This window comes from Glandiceps talaboti, chromosome 16, assembly GCF_964340395.1.
Source record: "Glandiceps talaboti chromosome 16, keGlaTala1.1, whole genome shotgun sequence".
NCBI classification, from domain to species: domain Eukaryota; kingdom Metazoa; phylum Hemichordata; class Enteropneusta; family Spengelidae; genus Glandiceps; species Glandiceps talaboti.
In genome coordinates, this window is record NC_135564.1 from 2577051 (window position 1) to 2594819 (window position 17769).

Genomic DNA, 17769 nt, shown 5'->3' on the forward strand with positions numbered 1-17769 from the left:
TCACAAAATATTTGTCATATGTTGGTGATTTTGGTGGCATTGTTGGTTGAAATTCCTCATTTACACTAAACTGGTTTTAGAAATCTTCTCTTTTTGCTCATTTCTAGCAACTCCATAAAAGTTAAGTTGATTGTTTTCTGTCTTCCAAGATTTAGAATTTGATTACATCAAAATCCTAGGAAGCTTTATGGTGGATATCTTCTGGTATACCATAACTTCTGCAATTATTACAACCTTGTTTTTTAAATGAAGTGTTCATTAGAATGAAGGATACGTTCTTACAAAAATTTTATTTTCAGGTATACACAGCTTTTGTTAAAACAGTTCGCTAATACAGAGATCAAGCATTGTTTATATGTGTTTGGTGTGACATCAATTTATCATCTTACCTTCTCTCTCATACTTTCCACTCTGTCTTTGAGTTGAGGTACAACCATGTTTGGTGGTAAGCCCTTCTCTAGTTGATAGACTGACTTAGCATACTTGGTGACTTGGCCATTCAGTACTTCTGGGTCTAAACAATCAAATTCACACTGAAAGACAAAAAAAAACCCACAAATGTAGAGTGAGATCTCTTTCCATTGTCATATCAAGGAAGTTGGATAGCAAATCTATGGGATTGATTAGTTGATAACATACACTGAATATGACAACCAACATTTACACATGCCATGGTGCTACAAGCTTGGTGGGTACGGATGCATGATTCATGCAATTTTTTGAAAGCATTTTTACCTTTTACACAAAAATTGGAGACATTTCTTGAGCATTGAATAAGTACCTACATGTCCTTATCGACCCCATGTGGAGGGAATTTTTAGACACAAAAGTGAAGCCATATTAGGAATTTCTCATGAAAAAGTAACCAATTTTTAGTGATATGCACCCATTCACTTTCCCATAAGAGTACCCCTGGGATTAGTACACTATTTTTTTGTAACCTAAGGGGTACTTAGTCTTTATTTGCATATTCGTGAACCAGTAACCAATAAAGCCCCGCCTTGCATACTTACAGTTTGCCATTCCTCTGCCTGTGCATCCCAGTCTCTGAGTGAATCCCACAGTAGCTGTTTGAGTTTCAATTCAGCATGGACTTCTTCAAGTTCTTCATATTTGGTGATCTCAACTTTGAAGTTCTTCTGGTAAGATTTGTAAGTGAAAGCTGTCCTCTGTATTTTACTCATTCTTTCTTGTAGTCTGGACAATACAGTCATGATCTTGTCACGGTCTGCATTGCCATCTAAAATCATTGGATTCTGCAAAGGAAAACATTTCATCAAATTTATAATTTAACAAATTTATCTACCAACCTGGACAATCACTCCTATGACCCTTGTATATTTAATACAGTAGCAAATCTTTGAGTGTGATTGTAATGAAAGGTGGGGGTATGGAGTATTTCTGTAACATTGCATAAACTGTAAAACGTCAAACAAAATATGCTATAAGTATAATTTGATGTCTTACACACTTTGTAATGACTGATTTATTTTGCTCTCATATGAATTTATTATACGTGTGTAAATGACAATTAGTTTTGTGTAAAATGTAAAAGTGGAGGTATTTTCTCTGTAATTCCTAAATTGAGCTTTTAAAATGACAAACATGTAAGGCTGATTATCTTTTCATGTAATTCATAATTTACACTTTGTAATCTGTACTGCTAACTTTGTAATCTGTACTGCTAACTTTGTAATATGCACTGCTAAATCTGCTGTCCACCCTCTGTACTGCTATGGACAATTAGATGGCAAACATTTCTCACAATTTCACATCCAAAATACAATATTCAGTGCACATATTTTTTAGATATATCTGACTCACCTGTGATTCTTGTTTGATTTCTTTGACGTCTTTATTCAACTCTGCAATGTCTTTGTCTAAACTATTACAGAATTTGTCAATGTTGGCATCTCGTTCACCGACTGCTTTATCAATGGCATTCCTGACGGCACTGACGGATGGATTCAGTGTTTGGTAGACAGCAAAGTCTTCTGGTGGTGTAGGGACAGTGTATGTTTCTATCAATTCATACATCTCTTTCACTACGAGTGCTTCACCATCCATACTATCAATCTGTAATAAACAGCAAAATAATAATTATTACTTTTTATGTTATGCTTTCCTATGCTGTGCTCAAAGTGCTTTACAATTCTTATCCCTGGCACAGATCTATAGAGACACATCGACCATTTATAATACTCCCTGGGTAGTGTACAATCTATCGTAGCCTTTGTGATGCACCTAAAATGTATATGATTTTAGCATTCACATGACAACCTCTATCCTACCAGGTCCCCAACTATAAAGCTATTTTGACTGGAGCACAATCGTGGTTCAAACCTTTCCCAAGGACTTTAGCCACTCAGAAACAAACAACAATGGCAAGGTTCAAACTTGTGGGGTTCAGATTCCAAGCAGACCACTCTAACCATTCAATCATCATGATCCATTGATTTTTTTGTAGTGCAATCAATTCTGACTAGGCAGTGTGATGGAAGGAATTATCAAAATAGGATTAAATCAATCCAAATATCATGTTTTAATACTTACTCTTTCTTGAATCTCATCAAGGAATGTCAGACTCTCTACAAACTCAATGGTGGATGTTGGTGTGATTTCTAACTTATACTGTGCATCTTGTGCCTCAGCTATCAGTACATCTGTTCTCTGCTTGGCAAGTACTGGTAATATATCATTTATCACCTGCAGAAAGATATAGTAAAGAATAGGTTACTACTGGATAATATTATTCATGAAAGATGTCCTATTAACAAAGCAAGACAGATGCAAACTAAAACTATTGTTGTTGTATCATGTGATAGGTTATACAAGTAGGTGATAGTATTACCTTAGTTATGTCAATATAATCATTCTGTAATCTATACTGAATGATGGTGAATGTGTCACTTGAGAAAAACTTGCTCGCAGAGACGCCATCCAGTGGGTGTAATTATATCCTTTGTTGACAGCGTATATCAACATTTTGCAATAGTTGTTTTAGTTTGTATCTGTGTTAAATTCCTGATAGCAAACTTATCAGTGTAGGTATATGTTTAATATGACTTCATAAAATACATTTTCACGTTTTTGGTTATTACCTGAAAACTTGACCATAAACAGCCAAGGTGGACACTTTATAATATCAAAACTTTACCACTGAATTTACCACTTTATGTTAGTCCCTTGTTTGAAAGATCAATGAATATACTTACATCTAAGCATCTGAGTGGAGATGGTATCAGTTTTTTCCTCAGTTGATCTGCATTCACCATCAACATACCAATCGCCCGTTTGATTTTGATGGCTTCTGCTCGTTTGTGTTCACCATGGTATTTCTCCAGTGAGGTGGCAAAGAACTGGACATCTATGAAGAATGATGATTCATAGGGTTTTATGAATACATGAGTTATTATAATAAGCAAGGATCTTAACCAATGTTGATTTAATATTTTGAGTGACAATTGAATGAAAATAGCTTCATTTATGTCGTAATAATTGTCATTTTGACGATAAGATTAAAAATACACTTCATCTACATACCATGTTCTTCTTTCTTGATCAATTCCAGATCTAGACTTTCGTTCTCCCGGAAGAATTCTCGGAATGCTTCAAAAGTGTCTGCATATTGATTGGCTGCATTGAATGCTGCAATGATGGCATCCTACAACAAGCAATGTACAAGATAATTCAAACTCAAGTCTGTAAATGGTCACAAATATGTACTATTCTTATCTTTCTTTTGAGATGGCTTAATGACAAGTCTGCTGTTTCTTGGCGCAAACATATTACAGATATGCATTTTAACCAAGCTAGGGAGTTTAGAAAGGGGTTGTATTTGGATTAGAATAGGGTTAGACCACCTAACATATCTCTGGCTGGCATTGCCAACCATCAGTGAACCATCAAATAACAATGACAAACTGATAAGGTGCATACTGTAATTCACAATCTCTGCAAAAAATAGAGCAATTAACAGTATATTTCCTCACAAATGGTGTGCCATCTAAGTCGATATGAAGCACAATTGACATACAGCAATTTTTGGTGATACACCAAATTTGGTGTTCCCCTATCTCTTACCTTATGACTCACATAAATCCTAGTTTTTCTCATTTTGACCTACAACAAACTTTTTTTTTCTCTAGAGGGCACACTACTCACATGTATAAACATTCTATGTTATCATGCTAAATACATTCAGATCTGCCCAGATCCACTACATTATAACATAAAGGGGTGTTCTTGGCTTATATAAAGGGGTGTTCTTGGCTTACATAAAGGGGTGTTCTTGACTTACCTTGATATTTGTAACGATACCCATCAAGTGTTTGTCATCTTCAAACATAGATGCAAGACTTGGTCCATCACCACAAGTCTTCTCCTCAAATTTGTTGTTGATAATGGGTCTATCAAAATGAAAGAAAGTCTGAATCAGTACAAGTTCACTAAATAATTGACATTTACACTTCTTCGGCATTCTGTGTTTAAGAATATCAACACCACAATCTGCAAAATGTTGTGTCAGACGTTGGTGACAGAAAAGTTGATCCCTGACAAAATGTTGGCATTATCAATGTTTGTCGATTTTCAGATTTGAAATACTGTGTCATCCATTCCCCTTCCCGATTCTAAAATCTGTGAATCAACACTGTACAGGAATGTTCACAACACTGGGAATAAGAACGCGGTCAGTTAACGCTGTAAAAAATTTTGACCAACCTTGTGAATGCATCAAAGTATGTATCTGGTACTAGATTAGCCACACTCAGAACACAATCCTGGAATCTTTTGATGACTTCTTGTAGTCCATCCTGATAATCATCAACATCTGGTGCAAATAATAACTGACTAGGTTCTAGTAGTAGTTCTGTCAGGTACAGTGGTGGTAAAGTGTGGTCAGTTTCCTCTGTCACACCAGTACCAGTAGTGGTGGCTGCCATGGTTGAAGTGGCACCAACAGTGGTTGGAGCACCAGCTGTGGTGGCCTGCAAGTCAAGTTACAAATGTTAATGTTATTATCAATACATCTACAAGTTTGAAATTAGGAATATACCTCAGTTGGAACACTATGCAAAAAAATATGAAATTGTAAATTAAAAGATAATTTTTAAGGAATTTGTCAAAATTTAAATTACAATGATTCCTGTTTCCAACACACAACTACAAGATTATACCACTAGAGGGCGCTATTTGTTGAGCAGGTTTATTTTAATGTAACCTTACCTTATCATCATCTTTGTTTTCTTCTTCATCAAGTCCCTGTATCTGGGCCAATGTTGGTGTGCTTTGTAATTGTTCAGTCAAATAGTTCAACAAAGTTGATACTGAGTTCACAGCCAACACATGCATTGTGTTCACAATCAAATAATCTGACAGTCGAATGAAACTGTAATGAAAAAAGTTCCTTCATTAGACTCTGAAGAAGTAAACATGCAAGTCCTTGTTTACTTGCTTTGACTACAAAATAAGTCAATTTTCAAATTCTGAAAAATTTTCAAATCAATTTTCAAATTTCAAATAGCCTAGGATGTATAAAATGAACACTTCTCTACTAAAAGTAACATACACAATTTACAGCATCAACTCTTCATAGAATTTCTGATTCATCTTGAATGTTTGTCTCAGTGGCCAAGTCAAAACATGCTATAAGACAGTGACACTTACCATGTTAATCTCCTACAATGTGTCCTTTTGTTGGCTTGTTCTGTGTATGTCATTTTATCTGGTGCTTCACCATAAATATCCATATCATAGTTACTCTGCATAAGGTAACTAGAACCAGCAGTGCCTGGTGGTATCATGTCACCATCTGAAAATACAATATTATAGTAGTACTCATAATTTGTGGCAAATACCTGGTGTCAGCCATCTTGAAAATTGGTGGCCATATTGGAATTTTTTTAAGTGGATTTGTAAGCAGTAAATATCTCAACTCAAACAATCCACATGTGATCACAGTATCAAAATATATCATAAAGACAACATTCGTCCAGCAAGTTTAGTAAGTTTCACAGATATTAATGAAACAACAGTCAATCTACTAACTCTTGTTTTCAGCTCATATCTTGTTCCTTGTTCACTTGATACTTTATATCATACAAGGATGTATAATGTGTACAAAAATCATACACTTAGGGGTGCTCAAAGATGTGATGATATAGTACAACATCATTCATACCTGGCATAGGACTCTCAGCATCATAGAAATAATCATCAGGTGTAAATCCTGCCTCCAGCAATGCTGTCCGACATGCACTACGCACAACTTCCTTGACAAGATCACGGAATTCTGACAATCTTCCAGATACCTATGATGAAAACACGAAAGGATTATGATACAGAAATGAAGGACATCTTAAATGGAAATAAACAAAGTTCAATAAACTCGCATGTGGTCTTCTAATATCTTATCTTTCCTTCACATCACCTATGTGAGTATATGAGTACAAACTAAACCTTTTTAGTGGGTTTGTCAAACAGACAAGTTTTATGTTAACACAAGTGCCAATTTCATCATTACCACAACATTAGTTTGTGCTATTATCATAAACATTTTCCATGTATTGTTATTGCAACTGGTAAACATATCTGGGTTCTATCACCACAAGAACTTTTAAAGGGGTGAAACCTTATCCACCCTATAATGCTATTATGTTGTAGTCCAAACTCAAAGAAACAACTGGAATAAACCAAATGACTGGAAAAATGGGGAAGATCTGGTCAAATAGCTCACCTCATTCAGTTGATTAAACTGAGCTTCACTGAAATGTTCCAGTGTGTATGTACGTCCCTTCTCCACCTTACACAGACCCATGTCACTGATTCTATAGCACATCTCACGGACATTCAGCAATGCAGGACGGAGAGACTATCAAAGTAAAAAAACAACATACATTATAAAAACATACAAAATTACCACTATCATATTTCATTGCAAATCTGCATGGATATAGTCAGTATGTACCATATCTGCAACTATGCCCTCTAGTGGCAGAAAGTGAACATTGTTAGAGGTTCTAGTCCAAAGCTCTGGATACTGAGTCTAGTCGTGTGAAATTAGTTTGAACAATTTTCAGTATGACATATTTCATTGTGATATGTGACTTTCCAACAATAACTATTTTCTATACCAGTAAGATGATGTCTATGCTTAGTATTTCACTGAAAACATCATTTACACATCCATACATTTTCTTCATTCTTTTCTTGAGAATTTTTGTTTTTAATTAAGAATCCAATTCATTGTTATCGATATGTTTATGAAGAATGCAGTCAAATAAGAAAGTAAGTCACATCTACATTAAGATTTTGGGTTGCTCAAGAATAAAGCCATTCCCTATCATTTCTCTGAATTCTGTGTTGTCGGATAAGTTTATATTCAAAAAATACATCAATAACTTAACTACAGTTAATTTGAATTTGTCAAAGTTAACAAAAGTAACAAATATTTCATTACCGGGTTGACAATAAATAGGTTTTCCTGTAGTTGTTTCTTACAACTAGCAATCTTCTTAGATCTGACGTTTTTCCTCCACACAGTGAAAGCTTTCCATTTACGGAATAGATGGAAGGACGGAATTTGTACAAGTTTGGTGTAATATTTATATTCTTGTTCCCATCTGTCCAACTCAGTAAAATCTGTCTCATCACCTGAGAAGTGAGTGACACCTTTCAAACTAATAGTGGAGTAGTCTAGAGGGTTGATATTTTTATGTGATACAATTCTGTGAAAAACGAAAAAGAAAATCATGTTATTAATAGAAATATGATAACTATATCAAGAATAAATGTAGAAACGTTTCATTTCATTTTAATACCATTTCTTAACCACTGACATTGTTGCTGATATCTTTCATTGTTCAACCAAGGAAAACACATATGAAGACCAGTCAAAGTGAATTTATAACTTGTAACTCAAATATTCCAAATGAAGACTAATTTTAACGAAGGGATTTTTCATGAAGAAGCCTAATTATTTTTTTTTTAAATCTAAGACATTAGTATTAATTATGAATGTTTTGACTGTAGAACTAATATGGTATGAATGAGTATTGTTGTGACAGAAGTTAGACTCATCAAAAAAATAAATTGGTATTTTATGCTCAAATGTGTACAACTTGGCCTGTGCATGGTACATGTACAAAACCTAGTGCATACAAATTCTTCCCTAAATGTTTGGTACATCATGGGTGGAAATCTTAGAACACAATGTATGAAATCCACAAGTACACGTATTTCAACAACAGAATGCAACTTACTGGAGATTATAAGGATGATATTCAATGGATGACTTTGGAACACCAGGAGTCATGTATAAAAATCCCAACTTTGGTCTTTCACGGATCACTTTGATAATTTCTTCTACATCATCAAAGCCCTCCTCTATCAGTTCTTCTATTGCCTTGGCAACAGGTGCAGCAACTGTAGCACCTCTTGTGTGATTCCTACCACGGGCAGATTCTGATTTAGGTTCTTTTGGTGGTGTAGGTGACCTTGCTGTACGTGGTCCATTCATTGAGTCCTATGGTACAACACATTTAAACAAAATGTTTAATCCAAAATTTATTTACATTCTATTCCTGCATAAATGAACAGTATCCAATCTTTCTTCACGCTCATTTTGAATTATTTTTATAGCAACCACAATGAAATACATAACATACTTACTTTTTAACAAAAATAATTCCCAACTTTCCACCTCTCATTCTTAATCTTTTAAAATTCATTTTTACCATAGCTATACAACACATAATACGTAGATAAGAGGTACTGTGCATAAATTCAGTTATTAACAGTATACTTGCTATAGGACATTTCAGTGAGATTGCAAAAATAGTTACAAGTAGCCAGTAAGAGAATAGCAACTGTTATACAAGAAGTATAGCTTTAAACCAGTGAGTCTGTGACAACAAATTTTGCCAAAAGTATATTTTGAACACAAATTATACAATAACTACACATAACTTGATATCTATGATCAAGCTAGGGAATCAGAATTAGGGTTTGTATTTGGTTTGGCCCACTAACTTAATCTTCATGAATCCACTACTCAAGGTATCTCCATTTTTTTCAAAACAAACTTCTTACCTGTCTCTGCCTGAGATCCTCTGGTAAGTCTGGTAGAGGTGATGCAGTCAATGGTCTATCTATAGGTTCAATTGATGCTGGTCGTTTTTTCTTGGCCAGTGGTTCATCTGACTGTTGTTTCTGCAATGCTAATGCTTCAGCTGCTTTCCTACGTATATACTCTGGTTGGTTTCTTTCTTGAAACTTTGCAAGTCCAGGCTGGGAAGAGGAGAAGGAATTACAAATCAATGGAAAGGGAAAAGAAGATTCACTTCAAGTTTACAATTGTGTTAATATGCAAGTTAGTTAACGTAGTATATAATAATTACAAATCTGTCTTTCATGAAAACAGTTTGAATGTATACTTGTATATCATAACTCACTTTCCTGTTGTGCATTTCAAAAAAGACATGAGCTTAGTCTCAGCTAAAGGTAACTGCAAATGGTGACTACCGTCAAAAGTGAATCCAAATTGCAAATGCCGATTCTAAGTACCATACATATGGACTATGGAAATTAGAAACTAACGATGAAAGTTCTAACAAGGTGCAGGCAAACCATAATTACATTTTGTATGAATAAGATGCTGATGAACAATATACAATGTACTTACCAAAGGTTCTAATTTTGCCGCAGCCGGTTTTGACCTAGTAATTTTCTGTGCTGGAGTTGGTCTGTGAAACCTTAGAGCTGTCGGATTGATGGATATTTGTTTGGGTGCATAGGAATACAGTCGACTTTTCAACTTGTCCTCGTCTACTCCAGGAAGACCAAAATCTTGGCTGCTATTTAAGCCACCATTCAATGACTGTCTTGGACTGAGAGGGTTCATCTCCCCATTCAGTTGAGCCATCTTTGCTCTTCTTTTCTGTGTTTAAGTCTGAAATTAAAAAAAATTAAAAATTTATTTTAGTACATAATTGATATGACCAGACTATATTCTCACTATCTGAGAATTAATTTAAGTAGCAAAATGAACTATTAGTTGTTGCACTGATCTGAAGGTGAGGTGCCATTATACACATACTCATGGTTCAAGACTTTGTTGGATTACAGATTTCTTTAAATCTACACGACGTGTAGTTTATTAATTATACTAGTGATGAGACACATTACAATAATGCTAAACTGCCTTCCTCAATTTTCAATTGACATATGCAAACTATTTCTTGCAATGCAAAACACAGTTGTAGAAAAAAGAGATGACTCAACAGTTTTCAAAACAAGTTGAGAGAAATGATCCTACAGTATTCTGAATGTCCCTGCCAATCAAACTTTGGACACAATGCTTCTTGCCAAGTTTATGTACATATAAATTCAAAATCTTTCTTTTTCAAATTTGACATTAGATTTCGTACAATAGAAAGACAGACAAATATTACACAAATATTACAAAAAGTGAACTAGGATTAGGAATAGAATACTAAGAAACCTCAGGATGAACATCTTAGAACTCGAAGTACAATATTTGTCACATCTTTCAAATATTATATACATTTACTCTGTGTAATTTTGATTCAATCGATTGACTAACTGCTACAGATATACAGATTACATACAGCTGATCCAACTGTACATTTAGTGGCCTGCATCAACTTATAAAGTCTTACACAAGAGTGTTGTAACGTGTGAATTTGATACGTCTATTTTACGCCGTCTGCAGTATCAATTTTAAATCAACTTTTGTTGAGAAGTGTAGATGTCTTGGACAGCGTAACTTCGACTTTACTCGATCTTAGACGCTATCAGTTCATTAAACATGATATTTTATGTGTACAATTACGTTTTTCAAGTCCTTCAAATTCAGTTGTTTGGTTGTCGTATCAAATTATTAAGTACGCAACTGATTCTGCTAATCAATACTGGAGCTTAATCAATCGATCGGTACGTCGTCACAGCTCTAAAAAACTTCTAAAGACTTTTAACTATTATTTTGCAATCCGTAAGTTATAGTTAACACATGTAAATAAACGTTAATGTTTGTAACAACATGAAACCGTCGCCAGTAATGGCAGGATGACAGAAGTGATTTGATATTTACATTATTGGTGGGTTGCATGGGCATAATCTAGTACAAATCGGCGACAAGGTTATAACAAGATACTGACATGGCAAGCTTCTATGCCTTAGCATTACATGGAAAAGTGTACATGGACACACGGACTTGCATTCAAAACTTCAATCTTACTCTACTCTGGGTAAACTCGGGTCGTAATGTTATGCATTCAGTAAAGCCATGTAATACACATCAACAAAATCACCAACGCACGCGCGACCTAGGTATGAAAAACGCATAAACGAGCTCATTTAAGATGCAATGAACCACCTTAACCAAAAGAACATGTTTATCACTCACCTTTCGATATCTGAAATGGGTATTTATCTACAAGGAACGAACGGAAACTAAAGTTAACCAGTTGTTTTGCTGGACGACCAACTTAGGTTTCACTTGTATTCATGGCCGCCATATTGGTTTATATCTCTTGGCAACAATACCGATAACAACCGAAGATAGCCGAATCGTTTCGGATACTTTGCATAACAATAGAATCCGCTCTACAGGTGAAAAGAGTCGACAAACGAAATGTTTATCAAATTCACACTGTCATGAACAACTTTTCTTTTCATAAATTATCAATTCTGAACATAATAAATAATTAAGATTCTTTTTTTCGATTAAACACCGATGAGATTTGATTTTGTAGGGTAAAATGAATTGTTGCTAAGCGAGAGTCGTCACTCATTCTAATGTTCTAAAGGAAAGTCTGGCATGGCAAAAATTGGAAAGTGACATGTCTTCCAGACGGCGACTTGTGATCTATTTGATTTCAATTTTTGGTATATTTTGCTTTCTCAATCAAGTACAAGTGTTACATTTAACACGGAAAGGTATGTATCAGAGCAAATAGACATAGTTGTGAACCATCTTCAAATACTACGTTGTCGTTGTCAACCTCCCCGACCCCCTCCTCTTCAGCCTCTCACCCCCATTGCCATCACCAACTCTCCTTTACTCCTTCTCCAACTTTCTTAATGCCTATAACCTTATAGAAAAACTGTTGCATAATTAATCTATGTAGGCCGAATCTCAATTCACGATGCCGTTTATTTTTCATCCTTGCAAAAAGTTGTTTTTCCTTTACTTTAAAAGCAGAACCACGAACTAGTGATAGCTACAATATTGAATCCACCAAAGACATCGACATTAGATATAAACGAGGTATAGCTAACTCTGTGATGTCTCACGCAATGCGTGCAGCTGCGAAAAAAGGAAATCCACTACCAAGCTCTCTTCAGATAGATTTGGACGTACTTTGCAGTTCGACTTTGGACACGTACGTTTTGGCAGTGTACTTGGACCAAGAGCTGCGTTTGCCATGTCGCCCGTGGTAAGTGTCAAAGTTCGCATAATCCAAAACAAAACCACGGACTTTTTTTAACTCTGGAAATATCATAGTACGCTCGAGAACTCCAACACACATTTGTCTTCGTCCACGAATGTAGCAAATCTTGCTACCTTAAAAATGTAGAGTGCCAGCACAGATTGTATTGGTTTCTGCATGGTTGTTTCAAACAGAGTGAGTGATCATTCACCTGTATAGTGCTGTCAGTTGTAACATTTTAACTGTCATATGTCCACACCAACATAGCAAAGCCACAGTGAAACTACAGTCTCATGGCTGGAATTTAGATATCGCGGTCAAAACTTAGATTTATACAGGCCCTTACTTACTTTTATAATCCTCTTTTTTTCTAGCATCAAAAAGAAAACAAAAAGGTCGAAGTCATCAAATTTCAAGTGGTACAGACAATCTAAGTATGAAGCTAGTGAAATTCCAGTAACCATGGGAACTTTTGAAGGCGTAGTGATTTCTAAAAACAGTGATTTGGTTATCGGTTTCGTTTTGAAGAGTGACGAAGGAAAGTATCACTGTAAAAAGGGCAGTCAATATATCACTTCGTATGACATCACAGGTAATGGGGAAAGAAACACAATTGAGTCATTTCATTGTTTGGATAATTGTATGTTTGTTTGATTCTCTGAGGAGTAAAACATTTTATTTAAGCTTTTTCAGTATAATCATAATTATGAATCACTCAATCATTTATTTTATTGTCATGACAAATATGGAGACATCGTCGTAAATCACACCCTCTTTTACGGCATCATCCAAGACGCACTTGTCATTTCGCAGTGCAGCGGAACGAGGAAATAACATCTTTGATTTGCGACTATGTATTGAGAGCGAACTTCAACGATTGAATTTAAATTCATATAATATGCATGATGTCTGTAACGAACCGAAAATTTAGAGATTCTAGAGCACAATCACAATTAAATACCTTTCTCAATAATTTCCAGTCGAAACAGTCAAACACAGGACACTACACAACAGTACACTTCAGTTATCTTTTTTAATTCACAAAAAAAAATTAAACAAACTTCTACTCACGGTTGCTCCGTCGTACCAAACTGTCCTCGAAAGATTTCTCCAGACTTTTACGGCAATGTCCGCATAATCACATACTATACGTCAGGGTCCGCTTACTCTCGACGGCATCCAACTTTACCCGGGGACGGCATTTCTCCGGACAGCTAAAGTGAAGACGGACCTCCTTTGACGAAACCACTGGGAAAAACTAAAAGGAACGAGCCATGGAATGTCTCAACTCCCAGCACTTATAGAACAGCCGACGTGGCACTGTCTCCGCCATTTAAAGATTGTGTTAATTAATAGTTCGTGAATACACCTGGCCATTAAGCATAATAACTAAGACACGTGATTTAACAAATGACCAATAAAAAACTCTCTCTGACGTCACATATCCTCATGTCTTTATTACAAATTTTGCCTCCCGCCTTGTATCTCAAAATAAAAATAAAATTATATTTGTTATTGAAAATTTTGTTTTTGTTCTCTAAAAGCAGAGTTTATTACATTGTAAAGTTGCACCCCAATAGCATCTAAATTCAATAATTCCATTAACGATTATTCATCTCTCTCTCTCTCTCTCTCTCTCTCTCTCTCTCTCTCTCTCTCTCTCTCTCTCTCTCTCTCTCTCTCTCTCTCTCTCTCTCTCTCTCTCTCTCTCTCTCTCTCTCTACTCTCAGTTGTTGAGAAACCACATTTCCATCAAGGTAGGATAACAATTCTAAAGAAATTCTACATTAACAGAATAACACTTGTTTGTAGTGATGTATGGATATTAAGTACCGGTATTTGAGGGGTTACATATATATGCTGTAAAGACTTGTTATTTCTGTATTTGCATGTAAGCTTATAGGTAATGTTTTCAAGTTGTATTTGTTGACTTCCATTGATAATTTCTTCACAGCCTTGTTAATCATATAATGACAATTGTTTATTTTAAATTTCTTGCAAGTTTTCATTTCCCTTGAAGAAAAGTCGTATGGAAAGACTGAAGGTAAGTTGTCGTAACTGTCAACAATGCTACTGAGAAACGTGATGTATAATATCTTTTGGTTCGAGTTAAGTATGTTTTAGATAACTGGTGTCAGCACAGAGGGCGCACTATACAAATTGGATTAGAAAGGAAGAAAAATTGCATCTGTAACTAATAAACACATGTTCGCAATTTTGTTCACTAGGAAATGGAAGCTCGGTTTATACTATCTGGAGTCCGTGGAGTGAATGTAATATGTGTAACCAACCTGGAGAAAGATTTAGAATTGGTATGTTGTCATCTTTCAACCATTCTGGAGACCCTCGACTTTGCTTTACTGAAGGAGTTGGCAGACGTATGAGGGCGCCCAACACGGCGTATTTTATAGACTCGTACAGTATAGCATACGTGCCGAAGAATCGAGAAAGTCTGCAACGTTTATGTTTATACGAACTTGATACAGAAACGAAATGAAATGGTTTGTTGATGCGATAAAGGTATATAAAGACATACAAAATATTCATGGGAACCTGAAATTTTGTTATTAAGAATATTGATATCGTACAGAAACGATCGATACCTTTCTTGAGGATTCTAAGTGCAGTTCACCAAACACATATTGTATACAAAATATGCCGTATTAAAAGAAACATGATAACAATTCGTCTTGCAATTTTCAGGTCAATGTTACATTCAACATCCAACTTCAGACTATCCGATGGGAATACCTTGTGCAGTGGATTCTGTATGGCAGAGAAAAAGTCATCAGTATCGTCGAGATGAACAACTTATCGAAGACTGTTCTGTAACCTGTTCAGGTATAATGTGAATTAGAAGCAAGGCAGTGATAATAATCAGGGAAATGTATGGATCTATTTGTTGAAGAGATGCTAAATGCGGGGAGTAGGAGCTCAAGGGAAAGACAGACAGACAGACCGACAGACAGACGGACGGGAAAAAAGTAACAGAAACAGGTAGACTCTCTATTTGGTTTTAGACAGGCATACTGGGTTTACACGGATACTTAACTTGAGAATTAGATGTTTTTTTTTTTTATTTTCTTTTTGCTTTTATGTATTAATGTATAGATAATGATCTAACGGGTCAAGAAAAAGTTGACAACATTGCACCAGCTGAGAGTAGGAAACCGACAGTGCCACCAACGGGCAAGTGAATCTTCTGAAGTTGCATTTGTTTTGTTTGCGAACGTTTTTAATTTTGATTGTCAAAAGTTATATGTGTTTGTTTCTTTTTCAAACCAAGCTATAGCTGTTTACTTTATTTTCCTTTCTACATGAAATATACAGCCAACAGGAAAACAGTTTATGAAGAAGTTGGCGAAGGAGTTGCGATGGTTTGTCCAAGGTATGGTTAAAAAAATCTTTGAATTAGAAATAAGTCAACTAGCTCTGAAAATGTATATTCTGACAACCCCAAGAGATTTCTGTGGGACATGTCAGTTATAGGAGCGTATATTCATATAGTATACACAGTTATAAGTCACCAATCTCGTGTCTATTACAGAATTAGAACAATTTTGTTGTTAATGTTTTGTAAGAGAGAATTTTCCTGTCAGGAGTCATGTAATTATTAAGATTTCTCTTCTTTATGTCAAACAGAGGTGGTGTTGGTGTTCCAGTTCGTTGGCAAAATGAAAGTAGACAAATAATGTCTAAATATCTGAAGATGAAATCTGAAGGTCGGGTGAATATCGATGGTACAAATGCGCTGCACATTCACAAACTCAGCATCTCAGACAGCGCCATCTACAGTTGTTGGTTGGAGAACAAGTTGCTAGCAACTGTAAGGCTTGTTGGTAAGGGAATTTTACAAGACAGGGTTTGATTTAGATTGATATATGAGCAAAGGAACTATACAAAATGAAAGTGAAAATACATGTACTTAATATGTACAACGAAGCTAAACTTTTACACACTGACTGAAATAAATGAAAATAGTGTACAAAATACTGACCAACTTTCTAGGATAAGAAAAGTTTGCTGAACAAAATTGTGTTAGTAATGACACAAGATTTCTTTTAGGTAAAAACAAGATCAATTTCGTAACTCTCTTCATAACTTTCATTTTTTAATTTCCTTTTGTTATTTCAATAGTGACTGGAGCCATTGTTGTGGACAAAGGTAAGGTGGAAATATTGTACATCATATAATTTTATTTGAAACATTACAGAAACTAAACGCAAGTAAATTGAAGTCAACAAACTTGGCTCTTTTTAGTCATGTACACAAATGTACTGTGCAATGTGGAAAATGAGGAAATAGAGTGGAGTAGAAAAGAGTAGCGTAGAGTAGAAAAGAGTAGCGTAGAGTAGAGTAGAGTAGAGTAGAGTAAAAGCAAATCACCGGTAGAACTCATGTGCTACTGTAACAGTGCCCTAGGGAAAATAGGAAATGAATATTACCCTCTGTATGCAAATTGAGGTCACTATGGGTCAATAGTCCATACCACATGATACAATGTAGGCCAATCACAGATGGCAATATGAAAACAATGGTGTTGTAAGTATTTCTAGTTCCTCCACCAAACTACAGAATCTTACCAGGCTATGCTCTATTCTGACATGTTTACATTCCCTTTTTTTTGGCAGGGGTCAAAGGTTATCTGGTATACAGTGGACTAATTGTTGTCATTATAGTTATTCTTTTTATTGGTGTATCTGTGGTACGGAATAGTAAGAATCAAAGCGTGCAATAACAAAACCATATCACATAGTATGACCATCAACCTGTGTGATATGACAAAGCATAAAATAAAGCATGATATATGTTTTGGCAGTAATCATTCGATTATTTCTCCATTTTTTGCCCAACATTTTCATTTCTCAACCTAGAATTCCTATCAATGGATGCAGTTTGAATAAACTTTCATTATTTTTTTTACAAATATGTTTTCATTGTGATTGTAATGTACGTCTTGAGTTCATTGTCAATTATAGATATAAAAGTTAATCCTGAAACTTCACATTGGGAAACTCTACGTAGTTTGTTAGTAAGGATGATTCTAATTGGTTGAGGAATGTAAGAAAATACGCACACCAATAGACAGCATGCAACTTCTTTTAAAATACGTGTATAAAGTTTTCTTGATGTAGTTTTTATTATACTCATCTTGCAGAAATTTCTGATATGCCAGAAAAATCATGACAGTGTAACATTCACACATTAAGGACGCTATAGACACGAGCAAGAATAGACGTTGAGGGCGCTATATACATGGGCAGGAATAGGCGTTGAGGGCGCTATATACATGAGCACGACCAGACTTATTTAACAC

At 35.3% G+C, this 17769-nt stretch overlaps 2 protein-coding genes across 2 annotated transcripts in view; one reads left to right on the forward strand and one right to left on the reverse strand.

Moving 5' to 3' along the window:
• LOC144447854 (dynein axonemal heavy chain 6-like) overlaps positions 1-11531 on the reverse strand; it is a 47325-nt gene extending 35794 nt beyond the window's left edge. The window contains exons 1-17 of the mRNA XM_078137972.1: positions 11426-11531; positions 9683-9949; positions 9091-9288; positions 8262-8524; positions 7460-7727; positions 6737-6871; positions 6177-6311; positions 5668-5813; positions 5227-5389; positions 4723-4988; positions 4301-4409; positions 3544-3664; positions 3216-3367; positions 2554-2706; positions 1825-2076; positions 1014-1256; positions 390-533 (exon numbers count right to left, since the gene is read on the reverse strand). Coding sequence (XP_077994098.1) covers positions 390-533; positions 1014-1256; positions 1825-2076; positions 2554-2706; positions 3216-3367; positions 3544-3664; positions 4301-4409; positions 4723-4988; positions 5227-5389; positions 5668-5813; positions 6177-6311; positions 6737-6871; positions 7460-7727; positions 8262-8524; positions 9091-9288; positions 9683-9922 — 2988 coding nt within the window. The 5' untranslated portion in view covers positions 9923-9949; positions 11426-11531. The remainder of the gene's footprint in view (positions 1-389; positions 534-1013; positions 1257-1824; positions 2077-2553; positions 2707-3215; positions 3368-3543; positions 3665-4300; positions 4410-4722; positions 4989-5226; positions 5390-5667; positions 5814-6176; positions 6312-6736; positions 6872-7459; positions 7728-8261; positions 8525-9090; positions 9289-9682; positions 9950-11425) is intronic.
• A 787-nt stretch (positions 11532-12318) lies between these two features.
• On the forward strand, positions 12319-17639 carry LOC144447663 (Ig-like V-type domain-containing protein FAM187A). Its single transcript, XM_078137740.1, has 11 exons — positions 12319-12458; positions 12827-13044; positions 14455-14496; positions 14681-14830; positions 15156-15293; positions 15564-15641; positions 15783-15840; positions 16095-16291; positions 16590-16616; positions 17084-17167; positions 17611-17639. Exons 1-11 carry the CDS (start codon positions 12319-12321, stop codon positions 17637-17639), a joined length of 1161 nt encoding a protein of 386 aa, XP_077993866.1.
• Positions 17640-17769: the final 130 nt, after the last annotated feature.